The sequence below is a fragment of the Schistocerca piceifrons genome, chromosome 11 (genome assembly GCF_021461385.2).
Source record: "Schistocerca piceifrons isolate TAMUIC-IGC-003096 chromosome 11, iqSchPice1.1, whole genome shotgun sequence".
NCBI classification, from domain to species: Eukaryota; Metazoa; Arthropoda; class Insecta; order Orthoptera; family Acrididae; genus Schistocerca; species Schistocerca piceifrons.
This window is the reverse complement of record NC_060148.1, coordinates 135,626,258-135,649,464: the sequence shown is the minus strand read 5'-3', so window position 1 is coordinate 135,649,464 and position 23,207 is coordinate 135,626,258. Positions and strand designations below refer to the sequence as shown.

The 23,207-nt window shown below is 42.7% G+C and overlaps 1 protein-coding gene across 2 annotated transcripts in view; it reads left to right on the top strand.

Moving 5' to 3' along the window:
• LOC124720010 (ankyrin repeat, PH and SEC7 domain containing protein secG-like) overlaps positions 1 to 8,182 on the top strand; it is a 78,902-nt gene extending 70,720 nt beyond the window's left edge. For both annotated transcript variants that reach the window (XM_047245250.1, XM_047245249.1), the window contains one exon: positions 7,610 to 8,182. In XM_047245250.1, coding sequence (XP_047101206.1) covers positions 7,610 to 8,096 — 487 coding nt within the window. In that variant the 3' untranslated portion in view covers positions 8,097 to 8,182. The remainder of the gene's footprint in view (positions 1 to 7,609) is intronic.
• Positions 8,183 to 23,207: the final 15,025 nt, after the last annotated feature.

Genomic DNA, 23,207 nt, shown 5'->3' with positions numbered 1-23,207 from the left:
GATATCACGTCAGACCTCCCTGTGCCCAACCTATTGCAACAACTCGACGTGGCGGCGAACCAAGAAGTTGTAGGAAGTCCCCTGTACAAACAATATGCCATGCTGCCCCAATAGCCACCCACAACTGCTAAAGTGTTGCTGGTGCAGGATTTTGTGCAGGAACTGACCTGTCGATTATGTTCCATAAATGTTCGATGGAATCATGTTGAACGATACAGGTGGCCAAATCATTTACTCGAGTGGTCCACAATTTTCCCCAAACGAGTCGTGAACAGTTCTAACCCACTGACATGATATCGTTATTTGAGAACATGAAGTCCACAAATGGCTGAAAATGGTCTCCAAGCAGCTTAACATGACCGTCTGCATTCAATGGTAGGCTGACTTAGAGCAGAGGACCCAGCCCCATTCAATGTAAACAAAGCCTACGTCGTTATGGAGCCAACACCATTTTGCGCAGTGCCTTGTTGGCAACTCAGGTCTGTAGCTTCAAGCGGTCATCGCCACATTCGAACACTACCATCAGCTCTCACCAACTCAATCCCAGACTTATCTCACCAAGCCACGCTTTTTGACTCGTGTAGGATTCAACCAATATGGTCATGAGACCAGGAGCTGCAGGTGACAACATACTGTTAGTACATGCACTTGCATTGGTCATCTTTTGCCGCAGCCCACTGACGCCAAATTTAGCCGCACTTCCGAACAGATACGTTGGTAGTACCTTCTACATTGATTTCTGCGGTTATTTCACGCAGTGCTGCTTGTCTCTTGCACTGACCAACCTATGTACAAGCCGCTGCTTTAGGTCGTTATCTGAAGGCTCTCAGCCGCAGCATTGACCGTGGGACAGGTAATGGCTGAAATTTTGTATTCACGGCACACTCTTGACACTGTTCTCAGAGAAAGTGAAGAATTACGGGATCTGTTGAATTGAATGGAGAGTCTCATGAGTAAGGAATATTAATTGATAATGAACCACGGAAATAAATTTCTAATGAGAAGTAGCAGATACTGGAATTTTTTACATTTAAATTTGTGGTCATGATGTAGACGATATCAAGGCATTCTGGAAGCAAAATAACCCATGATATACAAAACAAGAAGGACATAAAAAGCATACTAGCAAAGGCAACATTGGTACAACTAGCCAACATAATTCTACTACTATGAAACAAAGGTCATAATTTGAGGAAGAAATTTATGAGAATCTATGTTTAAAGAACTACTTTGTATGATACTGAATCGTAGACAGTGGCTAAACACCATGACTGAGGAGACTACGAGTGTCTGAGATGTGGTGCTAGAGAAAAGTGTTGAAATTTAGGTGTACATGTTGGATATGGAATGAGGGGATACTTTGCAGAATTAGTGACATGGGGAAAGACTGACAAGACGAAGGGGATGTAAAAACTGAAGAGAAAGACGGATTGGCCTACATCCAGCAGTTAATTGAGCATGTAGTGTGTAACTGCTATTTTGAGATGTAGGTTGGTGCAAGAGAGGAATTCATGGCAGGCCACATCAAACCAATTAGATAACTACTGGCTAAAACAATTTCATTTGACAGATTAATAGAATTTATTTGTACTTAATTGTGTTTAGTTCACAAAGAAAGTTTTACATGTTATTCCTGTGGCTGCAACACACAGTTTCTAACATCAAAATGTAGGTGTTGCTGTCACATGCAAATAACATGGCCCGTTTCTCAGTAGACATTCAGTTACATCGACAGTTTCTGGACACTCATTAGTGAACATTAATAAGGGATGTGACAAAAGTTTCATCTCTATGAAGGCTTTGACTCTGATGAGGAAACTTTCAGTAATGGGTCTGAACTTCAGTGGAAAAATTAAAACCCATCCTTCCTCAACGTTGGACTCTTCAATCTGCAGTGAAGTCAGCTTCTACTCATCCCAAAATACCCCATAATGTAACGCCATCTCCTCACTCCTTCACTTTCGGCATTACACAAAATGGCAGATAATAGTCGTCAACCAAAAACAGAACCTTCCATCGGACTGCCACAGGTGATTCATCTGTCTGGACCATTCGTTTCCACTCATCCATCGTCCAGAGGCATCACGCTTTACACCAACGTAAGTGTTGCTTAGCACTGACTGCAGATATCTGTGGCTCATTTGGGGGGAGGGGGGCTACTCGACCATTTTACCCCCTTCTTTTTACCTCCCTGTGGACAGTCGTTGTGCTGGCTGCAGTGCTTCATGCGATTTTTTACAACGACCCTCCATAAAGCTCCATGGTCCCTATTGGTCGGTACATGGATCCGCATAGTTGTTCCTTTGCATTCCAACTTCACAAGTGCTACTGTGTAAGGGTCGAAATATTACTGGTACATTTGTTACTCAGGTCCACATTCGAAATTACTGAACCTCCCTGATGGACCCATTCTGCTATTTCTGGTTCTCTGCTGACAACACATGTGTCTCTGCCTCCTTTTATACTGGCGGATCGTTCTTTCATTACATTTGTATGTCAGTCACACATCAGATAGAGGTGTTTAGATAGTTTTGATCCTAGTGTGTAGCTTGTCCCCAATGTTATTCAATCTGTATATTGAGCAAGCAGTAAAGGGAACAAAAGAAATATTTGGAGTAGGAATTAAAAGAAATAAAAAGATTGACATTTGCTGATGACATTGTAATTCCGTCAGGGACGGAAAAGGACCTACAAGAGCAGTTGAACAGAATGGACAGTGTCATGAAAAGAGGATATAAGATGAACATCAACAAAAGCAAAACGAAGATAATGGAATATAGCCAAGTTAAACTAGGTGATGCTGAGGGAATTAGATTACGAAATGAAACGCTTCAAGTAGTAAATGAGTTTCGCTATATGGGGAGCAAAATAACTGATGATGGTCGAAACAGATATAATATAAACTGTAGACTGGCAATCGCAAGGAAAGAGTTTCTGAAGAAGAGAAATCTGGTAACGGCGAGTATAGATCTAAGTGTCAGGAAGTCGTTTCTGAAAGTATTTGTACGACATGTAGCCATGAATGGAAGTGAAACTTGGACGATAAACAGTCTACACAAGAGGGGAATAGAAGCTTTCGAAATGTGGTGCTACAGAAGAATGCAGTGGATTAGGTGGGTATATAATATAACTGATGAGAAGGTACCGAACAGAATTGGGGAGAAGAGGAATTTGAGACACAACTTGAAGCAGGGATTGGTTGCTAGGACATGTTCTGAGGCATCAAGGGATAACAAATTTAGTACTGGAGGGCAGTGAGGAGGCGAAAAATCTTAATCAGAGACCAAGAAATGAATGCACAAAACAGATTCAGAAGGATGTAGGTTGCAGTACCTGTAGTTACTTGGAGATTAATAAGCTTGCACCCAGTAGAGTAGCATGGAGAGCTGCATGAAAGCTGTCTCTGGACTGAAGACCGCAAGAACCTCAACAGTTTATGTAAATGCTGTCAGATCTTTAGTGTGTTCACTCAGCCAAGATCCAGATTGCCTAGTAATTTGAATGGTATGAAAAGCGCATGAAATTCGATGTACGCTGATGTCCAAAATTAAAGCAACAAACTGAAATTTTGCGAGGTTGCGTTTATTTAGCCATAAATTAGTAGAAACAGGCGATAGTGATGTAGGAAAAATGTTAAGAACAAAGAACATAAACAACTACAATATTCATAAAGGTAGAAAAATTTTCTTCATTTTTTCCAACTTAACAGATTTGCACACACAACCCTACTACTGGATAATGTGCTCAGCATAGGCTGTGACCACCTCTGGCTCATACAACCCTGACATCGACAGGGCAAGCTGTGAATGATGTCACCAATCTCACGTGGAGGCAATAACTCCATTCCTCCTGCAGAGCTACTCTCAAGTCTTATGGAATTGTTGGTGGATGCTTGTGTGATGCAACCCATCTCACTACTACATATATTTCGTATGCGTACTACAAACAATTTACGGTAAATCCACACATTATAGAATAATTTGTCCTCTATAAAATTTACAATATGACAATGCTAATTTATAAAATAAAATTCATGGAAAACTATATACAGCATAATAAAATTTTATACAGTCTTTGTTTCACATGTCATTCTTCCAGAAGTCCACATATGCCCTCGCTACTTTGCTGCACGCCATCAGGTCTTGGGCCGTGCACGCTCTTGGATGGTTTAGTAACGGACACTGAAGCAGGTGGTTCATCGTCTGGATGTTCCCACACGGACACAAAGCACTTTCACTAATTCCCCACTTGTGCAGATTTCTGTTACATCTTTCCATTCCTGAACATAGCCTGTTCAGGGTTTTCCATCTCTCCCACACAAGTTCCGCACCTGATGGCAGCACTTCCTCAGAATCGTGTTCATATTCTTGTTGTTCCTGCCATAGTCTTTTTCTAGAAGTTATTGGTGAACCTGTGAGCAGTTCGGGTGAGTGGAGAAAACTACTTCTTGACGTAAGGCGTTTAGGTACCATTTGGTACCCATGGAGCAGATGACGTTGATTTTGATCCTGTTCTGTTCGTTTAATTCTGCTCTGTATTGAACGTCGGACATTTGGTGGAGCAATTCCTGACAAGCAGTATAGGTGTTCTACTCTTGTTGGCTTAAGACATCCAGTAATATGTCTACACATCTGCCTCAGGACAGTGTCCAGCTTGCAAACTCAGCAGCAGAGTAACAGAGAGCCATGGCGGTGGTGCAGAAAACTTTTGGATTAGGTCGACATTTTGATGTTGTTAGCTTTCCAAGTAAGTTATTCCGTGATTGGATTTCTGCCCTGCTCTTCTCAATGAGCCACTTGAATGACAGTGTCCTATCAACAGTAACTCCCAAGTACAATGGGAGAGGGCAGTGTGTTAATCTTGTGCCATTTCACCAAACATTCAGTCCTTGATTCGCCTCTCTGTTGTTAAGATGGAATAGGCAAGTCTGGATCCTACTTGGATTAGGTTTCAACTGATTTTCATTGTAATAGTAGGTGAGACTTTCCAGGTTCTCAGCTAGTATTTCCTCAATATCCTTGTAGTTTTATGGCTGAGCTGCTATTGCCCTATCATCAGCATAAATGAAAAATCTTGACCAGGGACTAATAGGCTGCTCATTTGAATAAATATTGAATAACATGGGGGCAAGAACACTGCTCTGGGAAAGCCCATCTTTTTGTAGTCTCCATCTGCTCTTGCTACCTTGGAATTCAACAAAATACCTTCTGTTAAATAGATCTGATTCGAGTACAGCAGTCAATTGAGGGCTTTTTGTCGTTTTTTGCACTTTTGCAATGACATTTCTGAGGTTGATGGTATCATATGCTTCCATAAAATCTATAAACACCATCCCTGTAGTAAGTCTTTTCTCAAACCCATCTCCAATATAGTGGGTTAGGCTGAGAGCTTGATTGGTACAAGATTTGCCAGGCCGATATCCTGCTTGCTCTTTTATTAGGGTGCCCTCAGTAAGCTCTTTGAATCTGCTTAGTATCAAACAGTTTGTGTGTTGTGCACAACAGAGAGATTGGCCGATAACTCTTAGAATCTTCTGGGTCCTTACCAGACTTAAGAATTGCAGTTATTTTTGCCTGTGCCGGCCATAGTGGCCGAGTGGTTCTAGGCGCTGCAGTCTGGAACCGCGCGACCGCTACGGTCGCAGGACCGAATCCTGCCTCGGACATGGATGTGTGTGATGTCCTTAGGTTAGTTAGGTTTAACTAGATCTAAGTTCTAGGGGACTGATGACCTCAGAAGTTAAGTACCATAGTGCTCAGTGCCATTTGACCCATTTTTTTATTTTTGCCTGTCTAGATTTCAGGAATTCGTCCAGTTGCCCAACAGCAGTTCATAAACTCCAACAGCCACAATTTAGAGCGAACACCAAGACGTATTATCCGTTCATTTTCAATATCATCTAGGCCTGCGTCCTTACCAGTCTTTAAACTTTTGATTGCTTCTTTCAGTTCTGATATTGTAAATTTATGATCGAGTGTATCATTATTTTCTTCTCGGAAAGCATTTAGTCTACTCGTATGCCCTTTCTTCAGTCTGTGTTTCGCTTTACCGTTTTTCTGCAGTTGGGAGGCTATTTGGTTTGCTGTACCGCCAGCAAAGCCTGGTGTACCTGCAGGTATACCATCTAATTTTTGAGCAGTCTCTACGCTTTCCGACTACTGTGCGTCATGTTAATGCTTTCTACAGTTTGTTACCATTTCTGTCTTCTATTTTCAATCATTGTTGTTATTACTTCTTTGCCCGCCTCCATTGTTATGGGGAGAATGGGTTGGCGTCATAAAGACCACAATACGTTTCGTATTTCTCTTTTGTCTCTTCGCTGTAGCCTTTAATGTACGATTTTCTACATCCTCTCGTGTACTCTGCCGTGCACAGTATTTTAAAGCTTTAACAAACTCACTGAAGTTTTCTGGTAGAGGTGTGTATCCGCGATATGCTCTTTGGGATTCAAATTGGGAGGTCGAGCTTAGCATCCCAGGTGTGCAATATCTTCCATTTCCAAGAAAACTTCAATCAGCTGATCTCTATGGGGCATACCTCTATCGTCCATCAATACGAAGTGGTAGGCCACAGCACCTCTCATCGATGGCATATGAGGTTCCAAGATCTCGTCACGATACCTGACTGGAGTTAAGCCTTGCCAATTCACCCATACAATGTCATGAAGAGGTGTTCAGGTAGTCCACATAATCGCTGAGGACACCATTAAAGAACCTCCCTGATATCAGTCTCTTTCGCCAGATATTTGGGTGACGAAATCCTGTTACACGTTCCCTCCAAATGAAAATCCGCCGAGAATCACTCTCCAGACCATTTTGGGACTCACGTGTGAAGATAACATTGGCCCACTGTTGGGCCATTCAGTGGGATGTTGACGATTTCACTAAACACATTTCTTTCTGTGAAGTGTCAGAGGTACATAAACCCCTGACAATAAGTGGCACTCTGGTGAGATCTTCTGTACAACGTCTGCCTAGATACAACACATCCAGTGCATCCTGCGAGGTGAGGTGCCAGTTGCCGTGTGGTAGTACCGTGATGCCCTTTCAACGAAATAACGGTCCTCCCTTTCTCGTATGACATGTGGTCTGCCCTCGTCTTCGAGATACAGTTTCTGTCTCTACGAACAGTCGCCACATCTGAGAAACAACAGTGTGATTCACATTAAGCCATCGGGCCACATCAGGTTGTGACTGTCCTCCTCCCATTCTTCCTATGGCCCTCCACTGCGGAGAGCCTGGAATGCTTTTCTGTACCATACTGCACCATCTGTGACTGTGTCTACAGCGACTGCGGATGTGGGAGTACCCAGCAACCACTACCCAATTGCTAGCTGCACTGACTTCGTCGTGGGCGTGGTTGTCCATTGACTGGAATGCTAACTTCCGTGTAGAACACGGTTGTGCAGACATCTGTTGACAGTTTGCATGATTACATCGTGAATTGGACACAGGATGGGAAATCGCAGTTAGAAGCTTTAATTTTGGACACTAGTGCATTGCGGTAACCTTCTTGACTTTTAGGGACTCATCACAGTTCTGCTTCTGCCATAGTGTTTCCTCCTCGGGTGTGTGTGTTTGGAGCTGTAAGTATTCTCCTTTTGTTGCAGGGATCTTTCTGGAGAAGAGAAGGGCAAGATGCTGATTGCGGCAGCTAAGGAGGGGTCAGTGAGCAAGGTGCGAACGTTGCTGGTAGTGCGGGCGGACGTGGATGCGAAGGACGAGAACCAGCAGAACCCACTGCACTGGGCAGCAGCCAGGGGACACGTGGAGGTGGCGAGGCGTCTGCTGGAGGATGAAGCTGATGTCAACGCCAGGGACCGCTGGCAGAACACGCCTCTGCATCAGGCTGCATGGAATGGCCATGCACCCGTGGTGCGGCTGCTGGCAGCATCCTTTGCCAACCATGACGCCAGTGATGAAAGTGGGAACACACCACTGCACGATGCGGCACGGCGTGGCCACGCAGACGCGGCGACTGCGCTACTGGAGGCAGGGGCCGACAGAGAAGTGAGGAATGACAATGGGGACACGCCGCTGGACCTAGCCAAGCGGAACAACCACCAGCGGCTCGTAGACATCCTAGGATCAAGCTAAATATAGTGCAAACGACTCTGAAGTAAAATAAAAAAAGCCTTCTATGTGACCTTTGTTACTTATAAAATAAAGAATACAGAAAAGTATATCCTGCAGCCTTGGTTTGCACCCATATTTACATAGTAAATACAACGACTCAAGTACCATTACACCAAGAGTACTTATAGACTACTATAAGTTCATAGAGGGACTCTCCTTTTGCTGAAAATCCAAAACAAACTGAATAATTCTCGATTACTAATAAACAGTTTTCTACAATACTTTTTTTTCTGAAAAATACTTTTTAGGTGCATGTTTGGTGCTATGTGGAACTTATATTAAACTCTTATGAATTTCCTTATATCCAGATTGCTGACATATAAGCTCTGCACTTAAAATACATCTTCATTTGAGATCTTTCAGCGAATTTACTTCTGTACCTCAAGTGCTGACAGTCCTGCAACTTGTGTCTGCAGTTAAAATGTTGTATTATTACCAGTACTTACAACACATTAGTTCCGATTCCAGACTGAATTTTGTTGTATACTGCCAAGCTGTCGAATACCATTGGCCTAGGAAATCTCCTTCTCGGATCACAAGACAATAGTTCTAGCAAATCGTAATAAAGAGTTTCATTACGAAATGAATCAATGACAATGCTTAACTCTGACAATAACAAAGAAGTGCTGCAAGCAAAGGGCGACATTCAAGAATGAAATCTCTTCAGTATACACAACTCCCAAGTCACTGGTCTTGATGTGACTAATCTCTGATGTAGAAGTGGCCGCAACAAGCTGGGAGTGGCGCGCATGTTCTCTTTCCCTGAAGGCCACAGCTGTCGCGTTGTCGTCCTGGACAGAGGGCGGTCAGCGTGATATTGGGTGACGTCTTCTTCACAGCCCTGTCTGCTCCCTAGTTCCTGACAAGTGTGCAGGCACTAGACTTTACGCTATGACATTCCTCCCCCCAAAACGACGAACCGTCGTCGTATAAGGAGCGCGACAACGGGAGGGAAGGCAGGAGCGTGGATGCTGCGATGTACTGGAAACTGTAGCTGCAGCGGACGTCATGCTTCCAGTTGTAGCCCCCATCTGGCCTGCGCTCAGGTGGAAACGTCCCCCGGAAAACGCACGGAATGGCACGCATCCAACTCCTGAGACCCATAACCAAATGCAGAAGCCGCTAACTGCTGCGGCGTTGGCGGGTCCAGCTCCATCGGTTGGACGAGAGGAAGCGAAGGGGGCGACGCCTCCGTCTCCATGGGGTCGTCCTACGGTGTCGTCACGACACCCTTTGACAGCTGCTGTAGCCACACTGTCTCGGGGTCTGTGAATCTGGGGGAAGAGATACACAAGGATCACTGTGCACATTACAGTGACGAATTTGATCCTGATGTCGGCGCTGCAATCCGTCTGGGCCTGAAATGCGATACACACAAGAACCAAGACGACAAACGACCTCGCCTCGCGCCCACCGTCTGCGTCCATACTTCGACGCCGGGTATTGAGGATGGTGGAGCAGGTGGAGCAGTGTCCGCCAGCGATGGTCCATCTTGTGGATGCGAACGATAGGAGGTGAGAAACCGTTGCTATAAGCGTATACCACAAGCAACCAAAAAGATCCCACAAAATCTATGTGCACACGTTGCCATGGTGATTGCGACTTAGGCCAAGAAGAGAATTTTTATGTTGGAGCAGACCGAATATCCCCACATGCGTGACGCTGTTCTATTTGGCTGTCCGTGCCCTTCCAAGTACAGTCACGATGCGCTAACTGTTTCGTAATAATCCCCCAGTGTCAGTCCACTGTCATTTTGAACAAGAATCACCCCTCGCTTTATAGCGAGGCTATGTCGACGTGCTAAGTGTTGGCGCACTACGAAGTTCTTAATGCTATACTATGAGCGAGGCAAAATTATGCGAATGTAGTTTAGCAGAATGTCCAAATCTGAATCAGCTTCCGTGGCCTGTGCAATTTTCCTCTTGTTCGGGAGAAAAGGTTGAAGCAATTCAGAATCCTGACCATCGATGTGACAACAAGATCCTGCGGAAGCGTCAAAGTCTGTATCAGGGTCAATCGGAAGACGTGAAAATGCGCCCGCATTACCGCGTTGATCTGTCATAAGATTTACAATCTCGTACTGATATTGAGACAACAACAAAGCCCATCATTGCAATTTTTGGCCAATAGGTACAACGACTGCAAAGGCTTGTGATACGTTACTAAGTAGAATTTCATGCCATACAAACAGTGGTGGAATTTGGTGACACCATGCACAATAGCCGGTGCCCCTCTCTCTATTCGTAAATAATTACGAGCTTTGGAAATCACTTTTGATGCGAATGCAACAGGCCATTCTTTATCACCAAATCTATGTGAAAGAACTGCACTGAGTCCATAAGAGGAAGCGTCAACTGGCAATACAGTTGATTTGTCAAGATGAAAGTCAACTAAGCATCGATCATTGAGCAACGCATCTTAAAGTTCTCGAAAAGCTAATTGGCACTTATCTGTTCAAACAAAGGGGACATTCTTGCGACGCAGCGGTCGAATAGATCTCCAGTTTCTGCAGCATTCGGTTTTAACCCAGAATAATAGTTCATTTTCCCTAAAATTGACTGCAATTCTGTGACATTGCGAGGAACTGGCGGGTCTCGTATGACTAACAAATGCTACTGAAGAGGATGTAAACCTTGACTGTTTATGACATGACCAACATACTGTAACTCATATTTAAAAAAGAATTACACTTGTCCAGTCTACACTTTAGTCCTGCATCAGGTAACACACAAAGCACGCAAATCTGCAGTAGGTTCTTCAGGTGTACGACCTGCTACAACAATATCGTCCAAATAGTTTCAACAGTTTGGCACTTGAGCAGTCAGCTGATCTTAATAACATTGGAAAACATCATGTGTGGAAGCACTGCCATTAGGCAAACGCAAATATTTAAACAAGCCCAAATGAGTATTCACTATACACACTTTTCGAGATTCTTCATCGAGCGTTATTTGAAGAGGAGCATCACACAAATCAATTTTTGAATAGTAGCGACCAGCGCCTAATCTATCAAAGAGATCCTCTGAGCGAGGTAAGGAGTACGTATGAATCACAGTTTGTGGGTTGACCATGTACTTGAAGTCGAGGCAGAGGCGAATACGACCTGAAAGTTTGGAAGAAAAACCAATGGAATTGCCCATTGACTAGCTTGTATGGGAACAATAGCTCCGCTAGCTTGCAAGTCTTTATTTCCAGTGGCTATTTCGCCCAGTAATGCAATAGGAACAGTTTTAGCCCAGTAAAATTTCGGTTGATCATTGTCATTCAGAGTAGACTAATATGTGGAACAAAACTGTTAGCCTTGCCAAAACGTTCAGAAATGAAATGAGTTAACGGAATTCTTTTAGCAAACTAGCTACACTGTCTTTAGCAGTGAATGCATTGAGTGCCAACACATTGTACTGAATTTGAAAGCCAAACAAATCAAATGAATCAAGGCCAAATAACTTCTCACAATCGCATGATTGTACCACAGTGAAAGTTAAAGTTCGCTAATGTGAGCGATACATGGCAGGCAAAGTACATATTCTGAGAACGGGAATGGCTTGTCTGTTATAAGCTATCAGGCACATGCTAGGTTTATACAGGCGTGGGGAACCTAAAAGTTACGATTCAGCGATGTTACTGAGGCACTTGTGTACGACTGAAATTTCACATGTTTTCGACTAGTGTGCAAATGAACAATAAGTCTGCCCACAAACTTTTTGTGCGCACTGAAGAAACTGTGAAACGTCCCCTTTGAACAATTTTTACACGACTGTGCTTTAACTGACACACAATATTTTTAGCGCAACGCAATCTGACTTTCAAAAATCCCTACAAAAGAATGGCCCTGACTAACATTAAACTATACCTTTCACAAATCACTAAATCACTTACCTCACAATAATCTTCGTTTCTCCCACTACTGCAATACAGCAAGCGCCACTACTGCCAGCTAAATAAAAGATTCAAACTATGGAAGGCACTAACTACTGATAGGGATAGTTAGCAAATGAAAGATATTAATAGAGAACAAACAATGTATTTACCTTGATATCATCATATATAAATATAGCAGTTCATGACAAATTTCAAAACTCCGCCATCTCTCTCCCCACATCCACCACTGCTGGCGGCTCACCTCCAACTGCGCAACGCTACGCGCTGTTCACATCCAGCTGCCGCTGCCCAACACTACAATGGCAGACAACAATGCAAACTAGCCACAGACTGCACACAGCACAGCCAGTGATTCTCACGCAGACCGCTACGTAACGTTGCCAATAAGAAAACATAAACAGCCTACTTACATAGCCCCCATGCTCCCCACAAAAAATTTTTACAAATGGTGTTGGGCACTGGCCAATACAGATTTGACAAAACATTTTCACAATTACAGTAACAAAGATATAAAATGCACACACTTATTGATACAATGTTGGTCAAAAGCTAAAATTTTCTCACAGTCCATAAAGATAGTCCTGATCATTCATCATAATAGTAATTACAGTTTCTCATTAGTAAAAGAAATTGCACATAGAAGTAGTGGATTTCCATACAGTCTTGAAGAAGTAGTGTTGTCCTTCCAACAGAAAGACAGTGCTGACTCTTGACATGCTGACAGGTAATGGGCCACAATGGAGCAAACCCACAGCAGAGTCATTCGAAGTTTTGAAGAATATTGGTAGGTAGGTCATCACAGAGCAGACCCACTGGAGTCCTGGTAGAGATTGTGGTATTGGTGGGCCACCAGAGGTGCAGACCCACTGCAGTCCTTGTAGAAATAATGGTATTGATGGATCATCAAAGATGTAGACCCACTGTAGTCCTTGTAGAGATAATGGTACTGGTGAGACATCAAAGATGCAGACCCACTGTAGTCCTTGTAGAGATATGAAACGTCCCCTTTTGAACAGTTTTTACACGACTGTGCTTTAACTGACACACAATATTTTTAGCGCAACGCAATCTGACTTTCAAAAATCCCTACAAAAGAATGGCCCTGACTAACATTAAACTATACCTTTCACAAATCACTAAATCACTTACCTCACAATAATCTTCGTTTCTCCCACTACTGCAATACAGCAAGCGCCACTACTGCCAGCTAAATAAAAGATTCAAACTGTGGAAGGCACTAACTACTGATAGGGATAGTTAGCAAATGAAAGATATTAATAGAGAACAAACAATGTATTTACCTTGATATCATCATATATAAATATAGCAGTTCATGACAAATTTCAAAACTCCGCCATCTCTCTCCCCACATCCACCACTGCTGGCGGCTCACCTCCAACTGCGCAACGCTACGCGCTGTTCACATCCAGCTGCCGCTGCCCAACACTACAATGGCAGACAACAATGCAAACTAGCCACAGACTGCACACAGCACAGCCAGTGATTCTCACACAGACCGCTACGTAACGTTGCCAATAAGAAAACATAAACAGCCTACTTACAACTGCACTGAAGAAACTGGTCGCTTGCTAGTTATGCTGATGCCTGTAGCAGGCTTTGACTACACTGCATTGATTACATGGGCCTTGTGACTACAATTTAGTTTATGTTTGTTCTATTGCATACATAGGGATTGTACATGACCTTTCTTCCCCAAGCATAACACTGTGATTGTGTAAACAGGCAGTCTTGGCGTCTGTGAACAGCACCAGGGGCATGACTTCACTCTGTATGCCTGTGTAGAGAGCTGTTTACATGGCATGGCGCTCGCAAGTGGATGCTGCCTAATAGGCCTGTCGGGAGCAAGGGTCTCAAAAATGGTTCAAATGGCTCTGAGCACTATGGAACTTAACTTCTGAGGTCATCAGTCCCCGAAAACTTAGAACTGCTCAAACCTAACTATCCTAAGGACATCACACACATCCATGCCAGAGGCAGGATTCGAACCTGCGACCGTAGAGGTCGCGCGGTTCCAGGCTGTAGCGCCTAGAACCGCTCGGCCACTCTGGCCGGCTAAGAAACTCAACCTGACGGATTGGCGGCTGCTTAAATTTATGAGCCGACGTGGCACCCTAATTGTGCTGATCTAGTATTTGCACTACTTGCTGAAATGATGGATCAGACAGTTTCAAAGTCTGATCACTAAGTGTGACATCAGTTACATTGTACACGATCGCATCACGTGACATAACATCTGAATATAAAGCACCACAAGCACTTTTGAATTAGCATTTACGCGTCACACCATGCAAATCTGGTACCCACTCACAGTAAGTTTGTTCTGACCGTTTCTTGCAACGAAGGAATTGATATCTAGCTGCTACCTCATTTACTTGTTGGTCTTAATAGTTAATTAGTGAATCTACAGCCTTATCATAGGAAAGTTCACTCAGAGTAGCGGTAGGGAATAATCTCTGAATGAGACAAAACACAGCACTTCCTACTATTGGTAAGAAATAATGAGGTTCCAGAGTGCCTGGTATGTTGTGACCAATTATGTGGGCTTCAAACTGTTGCAGCCACTCGAACCATTCGTGTTGTTGTCAATTAAACTGGCGGAAAGGCAGTATGGCACTCGGAGCTAGAGGTGTGGTATTTTGCGCTTCGTTAGTGGCTTGAGCGGTGAGTAGCTGCTGTACTGTACTCAGTAGAATGGCGATTTGCTGGCTCTGAAACTGAAACATCTGTGTTAGCTGCGTTGCATATATCGCTAGCAGCTGTGGCTCTGAGCACTATGGGACTTAAGTTCTGAGGTCATCAGTCCCCTAGAACTTAGAACTACTTAAATCTAACTAACCTAAGGACATGACACACATCCATTCCCAAGGCAGGATTCGAACCTGCGACCGTAGCGGTCGCGCGGTTCCAGACTGTAATGCCTAGAACCGCTCGGCCACCCCGGCTGGCCGCTAGCAGCTGTGCCGCTGGACCAAGGGGGGGGGGGAGAAGTGGGTTGTTCGATTTGGAAGAGAGAACTGCAATAAACAGACAAGGAAAGCAATAAAAAGAAGTACAGAAGGAAAGAAAATTTCCGCAACGCCCACCTGGAAACACTGATTAGCGAATACAATATGAGAGAAACTATTAACCCTGTGGTGCGTGAATTTCACTGCAATGGACAACTTCTAATGGTCAATTTTTTGCCATTTTCAATCAGTCATGTGGCTGCAAATGCATGCAGGGCACAACACCAGTAGGGACTGACGACTGCAGTGAACTGGATGCATTAGCAGCCTCAGGACTGATTGAAAATACCGGAGAAGCGACCATTAACAGCTGTCCACTGTAGTGGGCGCTATGCGTCACAGGGTTAAAGCAAGTAAACACACCATTGCAAAGAAAGCCAACCCAGAACTAAGGCGCTAGTAAAATAGAAAAGGAAATCCGTGGCCGTCAGGGACTGAGTTCTTCTTAATACTCATCGCCAATGTTGTATCATGCCTAGATGCCCAATATATTGTGCCTAGGGAACCTGCTTCTAGGATCACTAGACAGCAGATCAAGCAAATAGTATTAAAGTGTTTTACTACAAAATGAACGAATGGCAACACTTAACTTTGACAATAAGACAGAAGTATTGCAAAAAAAGGGCGACACGCAAACAACAAAATCTCTTCAGTATATACTACTCCTAAGTCGCTGGTCTTGAAGTGGCTAATCTTGACGCTGTTGTAGAAGTGGTCGCGACCAGTCGGGACCTACCCTTATGTTCTCTTCGCTCAGAGGCCGCTGCTGTCGCGTTGTCGTCTTAGAGAGGTGTCAGTCAGCGTGCTATTTGCAGACGTCTTCTGCACAGCCCTCGCTGCTCTAACGTTCCCGACTGGCGAGGCAGCACTTGACTTTACACTGGAACTAATTGACTCATGTATGTGCGTGACAGATAGCTTAGAGATTAATCTGTATAACTGCAGTGTGCCATTTGTAGCAATAATCAAACCATTTTATGTTCCAATCATTTGAAAAGTTTATCTTAAAGTAGAAAGAACTGTAGAATGACATATAATCGCAAGTAGAACACACAGCAGTAATACTCCACTTAGGAGATGTATTAGCACGTATTATGTAATATTGATCTCCACTATCACATGACAGGAAGCTAGAGATATTTTTCCCTTTTTCCACACTTTGCTTCTGCCCGTCTTCAGTGCATTTTCCTCTGTCAGGCACCACGTCTACAACGCGTCTGCAGGGGCCGCATTGTTACCAGCTACACAGCAGCCCTGGCCAGACAGCCGCCCCTGCCGATAGCGTCTCCACTGCCTCAGGCATCGGTCTGCCCAACTACAGCCTGCGGGAAGTGTACAACTGAATGAGGAATTTGCATAAGCAATTCTGTCAGAAAATTTAACATGGGAGATAGTGCGTGAATGCCACTCATCTCTCAAGGGGTAAAACCCGAAACCGCTCATAATATTTAAAAAATGGCTGCAAAGATAAAGAGGTATTTGTTTACCTTCTGCAGAAACAGGCAGTAGAAGATTACAGTCAACAGACTCAGTTCTCAAACAGAGGACTGCCAGTGACTGCCAGGTAATATCTAACAAGCTCCAATACAATGGCATTGTAATATAATACTTTTTGAGACTATCGGAAACCACGTTATATTCAATAAAATATGAACACAGATCAATTTGGTTTAGAGTAAAGAAAGATGAAGGAGTGACCAGATGCAATAATACAGCCGTGAATGAATGACGGCGTATGCGGAAAATAAAATGAGTGTTTTCTTGATATTATCTTGTCAATTTTGCGACATCAAAGTACAACCGTCAAAAGAACTGAAGTTACACTTCAGACAGAAGGCAGACTGCCAACTATGAACACAAAACAGCAACACATAGTCCACAATGCTGGACGCACACATCAGCCAGAAGGGTGCAATTACGGTTGTAATTAAAGTAATTGAAATAAAATTCTATACTTTGGCCCATAAATTAAGTACATAATTCAAATGAATTTATTGTTTCAGTAATTAATTGAAATGTCAATACATTTATTAATCACAGTTACAGACTTGCCTTGCTAAATCAGAATATTTCTTCTCATTTTTGGTGTAAAGTATGGTGTTGAATGCAGCTCCAAGCAAAATCAGGGGCAGACAATGAGTGCCTCATACTTCAGTATCAAGATCGTGTATAACTTATGTTTTTCATATAATCACCTGTCCAATGTTTAACAGTGAATAAGGAGACTTCATTGCAAACATATTTCAGAGTTATCTGCAGATAATTCAGGTTTTGTATATATTATGTGCAGTTGGAATGTCATTAGGACTACTAATATACATTTATCTTGGTTTAATGTACTAATCGGCAGAGTATCTCCAAACATCTGACCTCATCCATGCCAATCTGTACAAACCATTAAAACATTGATCACACAAATTCCAGCTTACAGTTTCCCCGCAAGTACAGTTATCCAAGATGGGGGCAATTACATCATCCAAGATGGCAGATTTTGGCGGGAAGTTTGAATTTTGGCACGAAAGTGCCAAGCCCACCTTCCCCCAGAATAATGGCGGGAAGTTCAAATTCCACCATGGAGTAGTTGCCTTCCCTCCTATGGACACCTTGCGACAAAATAGCGTAATAGGACTAGAGTCTAAGAACAGTGTATGACCGGAAATCATGTGACCGGAAGTGCAGTCATCTCGGATTTGTAGGGTATAAAAGAATGCATGACATCCGCATCTAATCAGTCAACATGGATTCCTCCAAAGTGCTTAACATGCCTCAACTATTAGGGAGGAAGACGAGACCAACTGATGAACGCTTTGGTTTATGGTTACTACTGGGGAACCTTGACAATCTGCTTTCTGACATTGGTAACATAAATTACACCGAAAATGATACGCTCCTTAGCAAGAAGAATTTAAATGTGCTTACTCCTCTTACAGAACCCTTTTGCGATAATATTGTGGTAGTTAACATCTGTGATCAAGAGGACTGTCAGGAGCAGTTAGAGAAGGGATGATCTGTAATGTTAAAATAGAAGATGTGTGGCTCATTTAACTATTATCTACGTAGTAAATTCTCCAAGTTCGTCACTGGAAGACATGGTGTCAAGGCGAAGCTACCATTTCTCCTACATGAAAGCGACGGTGATACAGCTAGAGGAATTTTTGACAAAATCGGCAAAGAAGCACTGGAGATGATTTCGAAAAAATATAAAAATCTTGGGGCTTTACCATATAAAGTGGAATTAGCCGACGTTAAATTGGATTTTCTAATGGAGGAGTTGCCCAGAATATTGTAGTATCTACTTGTGGACGATTATTACCTTTTGGATTTAGACATAACGCTAGACTTTGCCGGAATTTTTAATGAAATTGAGATGTGCGAGTACCTAATATTAACCCACGACTTCTGCATGGAAGGAGACCATCAGGGAAGTGGCAATGTGATTGTGGACAACGATATAACAGCTGGAAAAGACTTTTCAACGTGGATGAGGTCCAATTGTAGGGTAAAAGTATATAACAAATTTATATGTCAAATCACAAGTCCAGGAGTAAATAAAGTAATAAGTGACCATCTTATAGATGTTACAGTGTCCAGACACACGACGTCAGGAAAATTTTACGTCTTCTTTGGCTAAGGAGCATGGCATTACCAGGCTGGAGGCCACAATATACAACTACAGGGTGGACCGTGTGTTCGACCCAGTGCTAAGTTGTTTACATGTATTGGACACCAACAATCAGTATTTATGATGTGCCCCACTTTATTATATGCCAATTGCATCCATGTGGTGTCAGCTAACTAATAATTTACGGAACAGTTGCTGTGTGATGTTTAACAACGCTCTACAATTTGTCTACTGGGGCAATAAGAACACCCGAAAATTGACAGGTGTGCAAGTAAGTCTGCTGGACCCTCAAGACCGAGAAAAGCTTATAAATTATGCTCTGTCTGCATACAGTTTTAATTATCTACCTGTAAACTACGTGGAGATTCTTAACTCTGACTCCAACAAAGACAATATAAGTATTATGGAGAAGTGTTATGTTAGATCAGGACAAATTTATTTTTTTCAGTCTAGAACCCTGTTCTCCACAGTACCGTCCTATTTAGATATCGCTGAATTGGGACTGGTTCCTACAGATAATGTCATACCCCACGTCTTAAGAAAAAGGACCAATGTATCAAACAGACTTAAACCATTCCCCATTAAATAAATTACTCCAATAAGTGCAGTTAAAGTATTAAGTGTAGGGAAACGAAAACTGGAAATGGAGGAACTCGAAGTAAACAAAAAGGGACTGGCATGTATGGAAAAGACAACTGCTATAAAGCAAGAGTATAAGCTGCAATTGGAAAAGGAAGAAGCTATTGCCAATGTGCAGGCCAGGTTTACGTATGTATTTAAACATTCTGTATGGAAAAATCTGACTACGAAAGGGAATACAAAATATTGGCATTTATAGTAAACAGCCATAGAAACTGGTCACGTGTTGGAGTAATGGCCGAAATCGGTGGAATCGAGAACGTTTACTATATTAAGGGATACACGAAAAATGTGTTTATTAATCTATATTCCCATTTGGATCGACTGAAAAAGAATGGTGTGGCGAGCTGGATGTTGTCCACCAAGCAACAGAACAGCCATTTGCCAAGTTTAAAACTGATGGAATAACTACATTTAATGGCCACTCGCTTGTAAAAATAGTAAACTTAAAGTTCTATACAGAAATCCCGCAAGAATGTGGAGCAGAAGAGTTGGCGAGATACACATAGGAGGATGTGGAAGTCTTTAACAGCAGCGTCATGGAGGATATACAAGGAAAAATTAAAATTCTCGAGTGCTCTCACCTAGAAGAACTGCAGGAAGGAACAGAGCTAGTAGTTAAAACCATAAAACAAGTATTTTACGGGAAGAAAATTAGATATGTATTAGAATTCGAGAATACATCTTCTCTGTATTTGTCAAGTTAGTGGTTGAGAAAGAAATAAATGATTCAGATGTGGATTTAACCTATAAGTTAAATATTAAGTTGGACATTATTAAAGCTACACCTAACAAAAATAATGAAAGAGATGTTTTCTGTGTGTAAATGTATATGCAAAAGTTAATAAAAATTTTGTAAGCGGATATTTACGTGTCTTACTCGCTAACCTACCAAAAAATCATATCACATTTCCTACATACATCGATCTATGTGCCAGTATTTCGGATGTGGAAGTGAGTGGTAGGATGACCTTGAAAAGTAGTTGAAAGCATATTGAACCCTTTTTCTTGCCTATATGAATATTTCGGCAGTTTGTGCATGCACATGAGCTTGTGCTGGTTATGATACGCATCCTGCTCTATCACTCTGCATTGCAGAAATCTGCTGAACAGAATTCTTGTACTTATTCCTCCTATACTCCTCCATTATCATACTCTTCCATGCGTGATGTAGTGAACTGTGGTTGCAGGCCTCCCTCGAATGTCTGCATGGAATGCAGCTATTGAAAGTGCATCATTCACATTCATCTCGCTGATCGAACACATGACAATGGTTTGACAACGACGGCTCAGCAAAGACTGAATGTGCACCACCAATTCCAGTCATCTGAGTGGAGAAAAGAAAATTGTCGCCATCTTGGATAACGGTACTCGCGTCATCAGCTGACGTCAAGACAGCGTCCTCTGTGCACCAAGCCACGTGGTGGATACACTTGGTGCAGCCATCTTGAATAAAGGTACTTGCTCATGATCTGACATCACGGTGGTGTTCTCTGGTGGCGACGATACGAACTAAGTCAGTTGGAGTCCAGACCTAGTGGCGAACACACATTCTTGAAATTGGTTACATAATAAAGACAAGTCCATTTTTCCCGCCATTTTCCTAGATATGACGCATTATTATGTTGGAATTTGAACTTCCAACCATTTTTCTGGGGAAGGGGGTTGTTGCACATTCCTGTGAAATTCACTTCCCACCAAAATCCGCCTTCTTGGATGACGTCATCTCTCAGATAACGGTACTTTGTCCCGGTACCACTGTTGTTCCAATACTCACCGGTGTTGATGTAGAAATGTTGAGCTTCCCAGCAGAGCAATGTATGGTAAATGGTAGACTGGTGTAACGTTATCAGACACGACCGACCTAGATATGCTAGTTAATTTAAGCAAAAGGCTTCAAAAATAGCTTTGTCAAAGCTTTAAATATAGTAGCAAGTACTGTCACCAAGTTATTACTGAACAATAGGCACTCATTTCTAAAGCCGATGCTGGGACTCCCTGCTCCGCCGATTTCTCGTCTGCTGCTGCTCTTTCTCGCTGAATTTTAATTTCATCTGCTTGGAAACTATTAAGGCTATACTGCTGACAAATATGAAACAAATTGTTCAGAACCATTTTGTAAATATCCTTAACAGTGCTTTTACAAACTTGGAGGTTTTCTTAAAATTTCTTTGTATATCTCATCGCACACGAAAAAAACCATAAGCTTTAGGTTATAGTTTTATGTTATTGGTTTTGTTGCCATTTGCTTGAAAGTAATCGATAACTGCCTTTTTAGCTTTCCGTGTGGTAAAATGGCAAACAGGCAGAATACGTCGATTTTAAGGCAAATTTAAATATGGTAGTTCAAGGTATGAATCTCCCAAAGTTTTTTTCGATAAGGCTTCTCAAAGCTGGCCATTACTAAAGTTGTGTTTCTTCAATGGAAACAGACTTTTATATCTTACGTGCTGACACTTGGAATTGGAAGCGCAGATATTTAGGAACACAAAGCTGGTACTGACATTTACTCTGACATTTGCATGTTAAAATATCGGCAACTAATCTAACATGTCTGAAAATTTTTCTTATGTTTCTGGAACACGAACAGCTGTTCATCTTTCCTCCTGTCCTGATACACTGCTCTAGGTTGTTCCCTTAGACTGCAGTGGGGCGAGTATGTTACACAATGGCCCATTTGCACAACAAATTCTCTCAGAGACAATGAGCTCAATCTTGCTACTAAAGTAGGAGGCATATTTCCTCACTCTCCTCAACAACGCAAAAGTAATGTCCGCAGCTCGTGGTCTAGTGGCTAGCATTGCTGCCTCTGGATCATGGGATCCCAGGTTCGATTCCCAGCCCAGTTGGGGACTTGCTCTGCACAGGGACTGGGGGTCTGTGATGTCCTCATCATTTCATCATCATCATCATCATCATCATTCATGACAGTGCCTAGATCGGACTGCAAAAAAAAATTGTACTGTGTAAAAATTGGGATTTTGTATGGGCGCTGATGACCATGCACTTGAGCGAACCGAAACCGAACATCATCATCAACACCAAAAGTAATTTCGGCAGTACTGTCAGCGAACATCAGCCCAGGCAAACTTCACGCTCTGGCATGTCCAGCTGACAGGCTATTACAGTGCTGGGCTGGGTGGGCAGCAGCTCACTGCTCTCCCCTCACCAGACGGCCTCTGACCGTGGAACACTCCCTGATGCTGCTGTGGTCTTCAGTCCCAGCTCTAGTCTGATGCTGTTCTTCACACTACTCTACCCTCTGTAGGTCCCTCCATTTCTGCATCGCTCTGTGACCTACATCGATTCGAGCCTGTTTCCTGTAGTCAAGCCCTGGTCTCTCACTACCGTATCCATCACATCCCCCAGACCACCGCAACTTTCCTCCATTACCAAATTGATGGTTCTTGATCCTGATCCTATTTAGTACTTCCTCACTAGTTACCCAGTCTAGACACTATAATAGTACTACAGTAATTGTTTATACATCGGGAAAAGTTTAAAGGATTACTAACATAGTCATTTTGTCGGGGATTCTACTTCTATAGACTTATTTTTCCTAAATGGATTCTTTACTGGTCCCATTTTCTATTACTTTTCATAAATATTTCTTAGGTAGACGTCTGCAAAAAATTTACCCAATAGGACCATTGTGAAAAGTATCCCAAACAATAGCTTTCGGACATGTCCAAAACTATTGGTATTTATCGCCCTAATTTGATTATTGTGTTCTGCAGATCCATTGTGGATGAGCAACGAAGCTTTGTTGCTCAAGTGGCGCAGTCTGTGTGTTGACATTTCAGTTGTTTCGTAATGGTGGTTCAAAGAGACGGTTTGTCTGATGAACAAATTTTAAAATATTTGATCTCAATGTCAGATGGAGAATACGAAGGGGAAGATCCT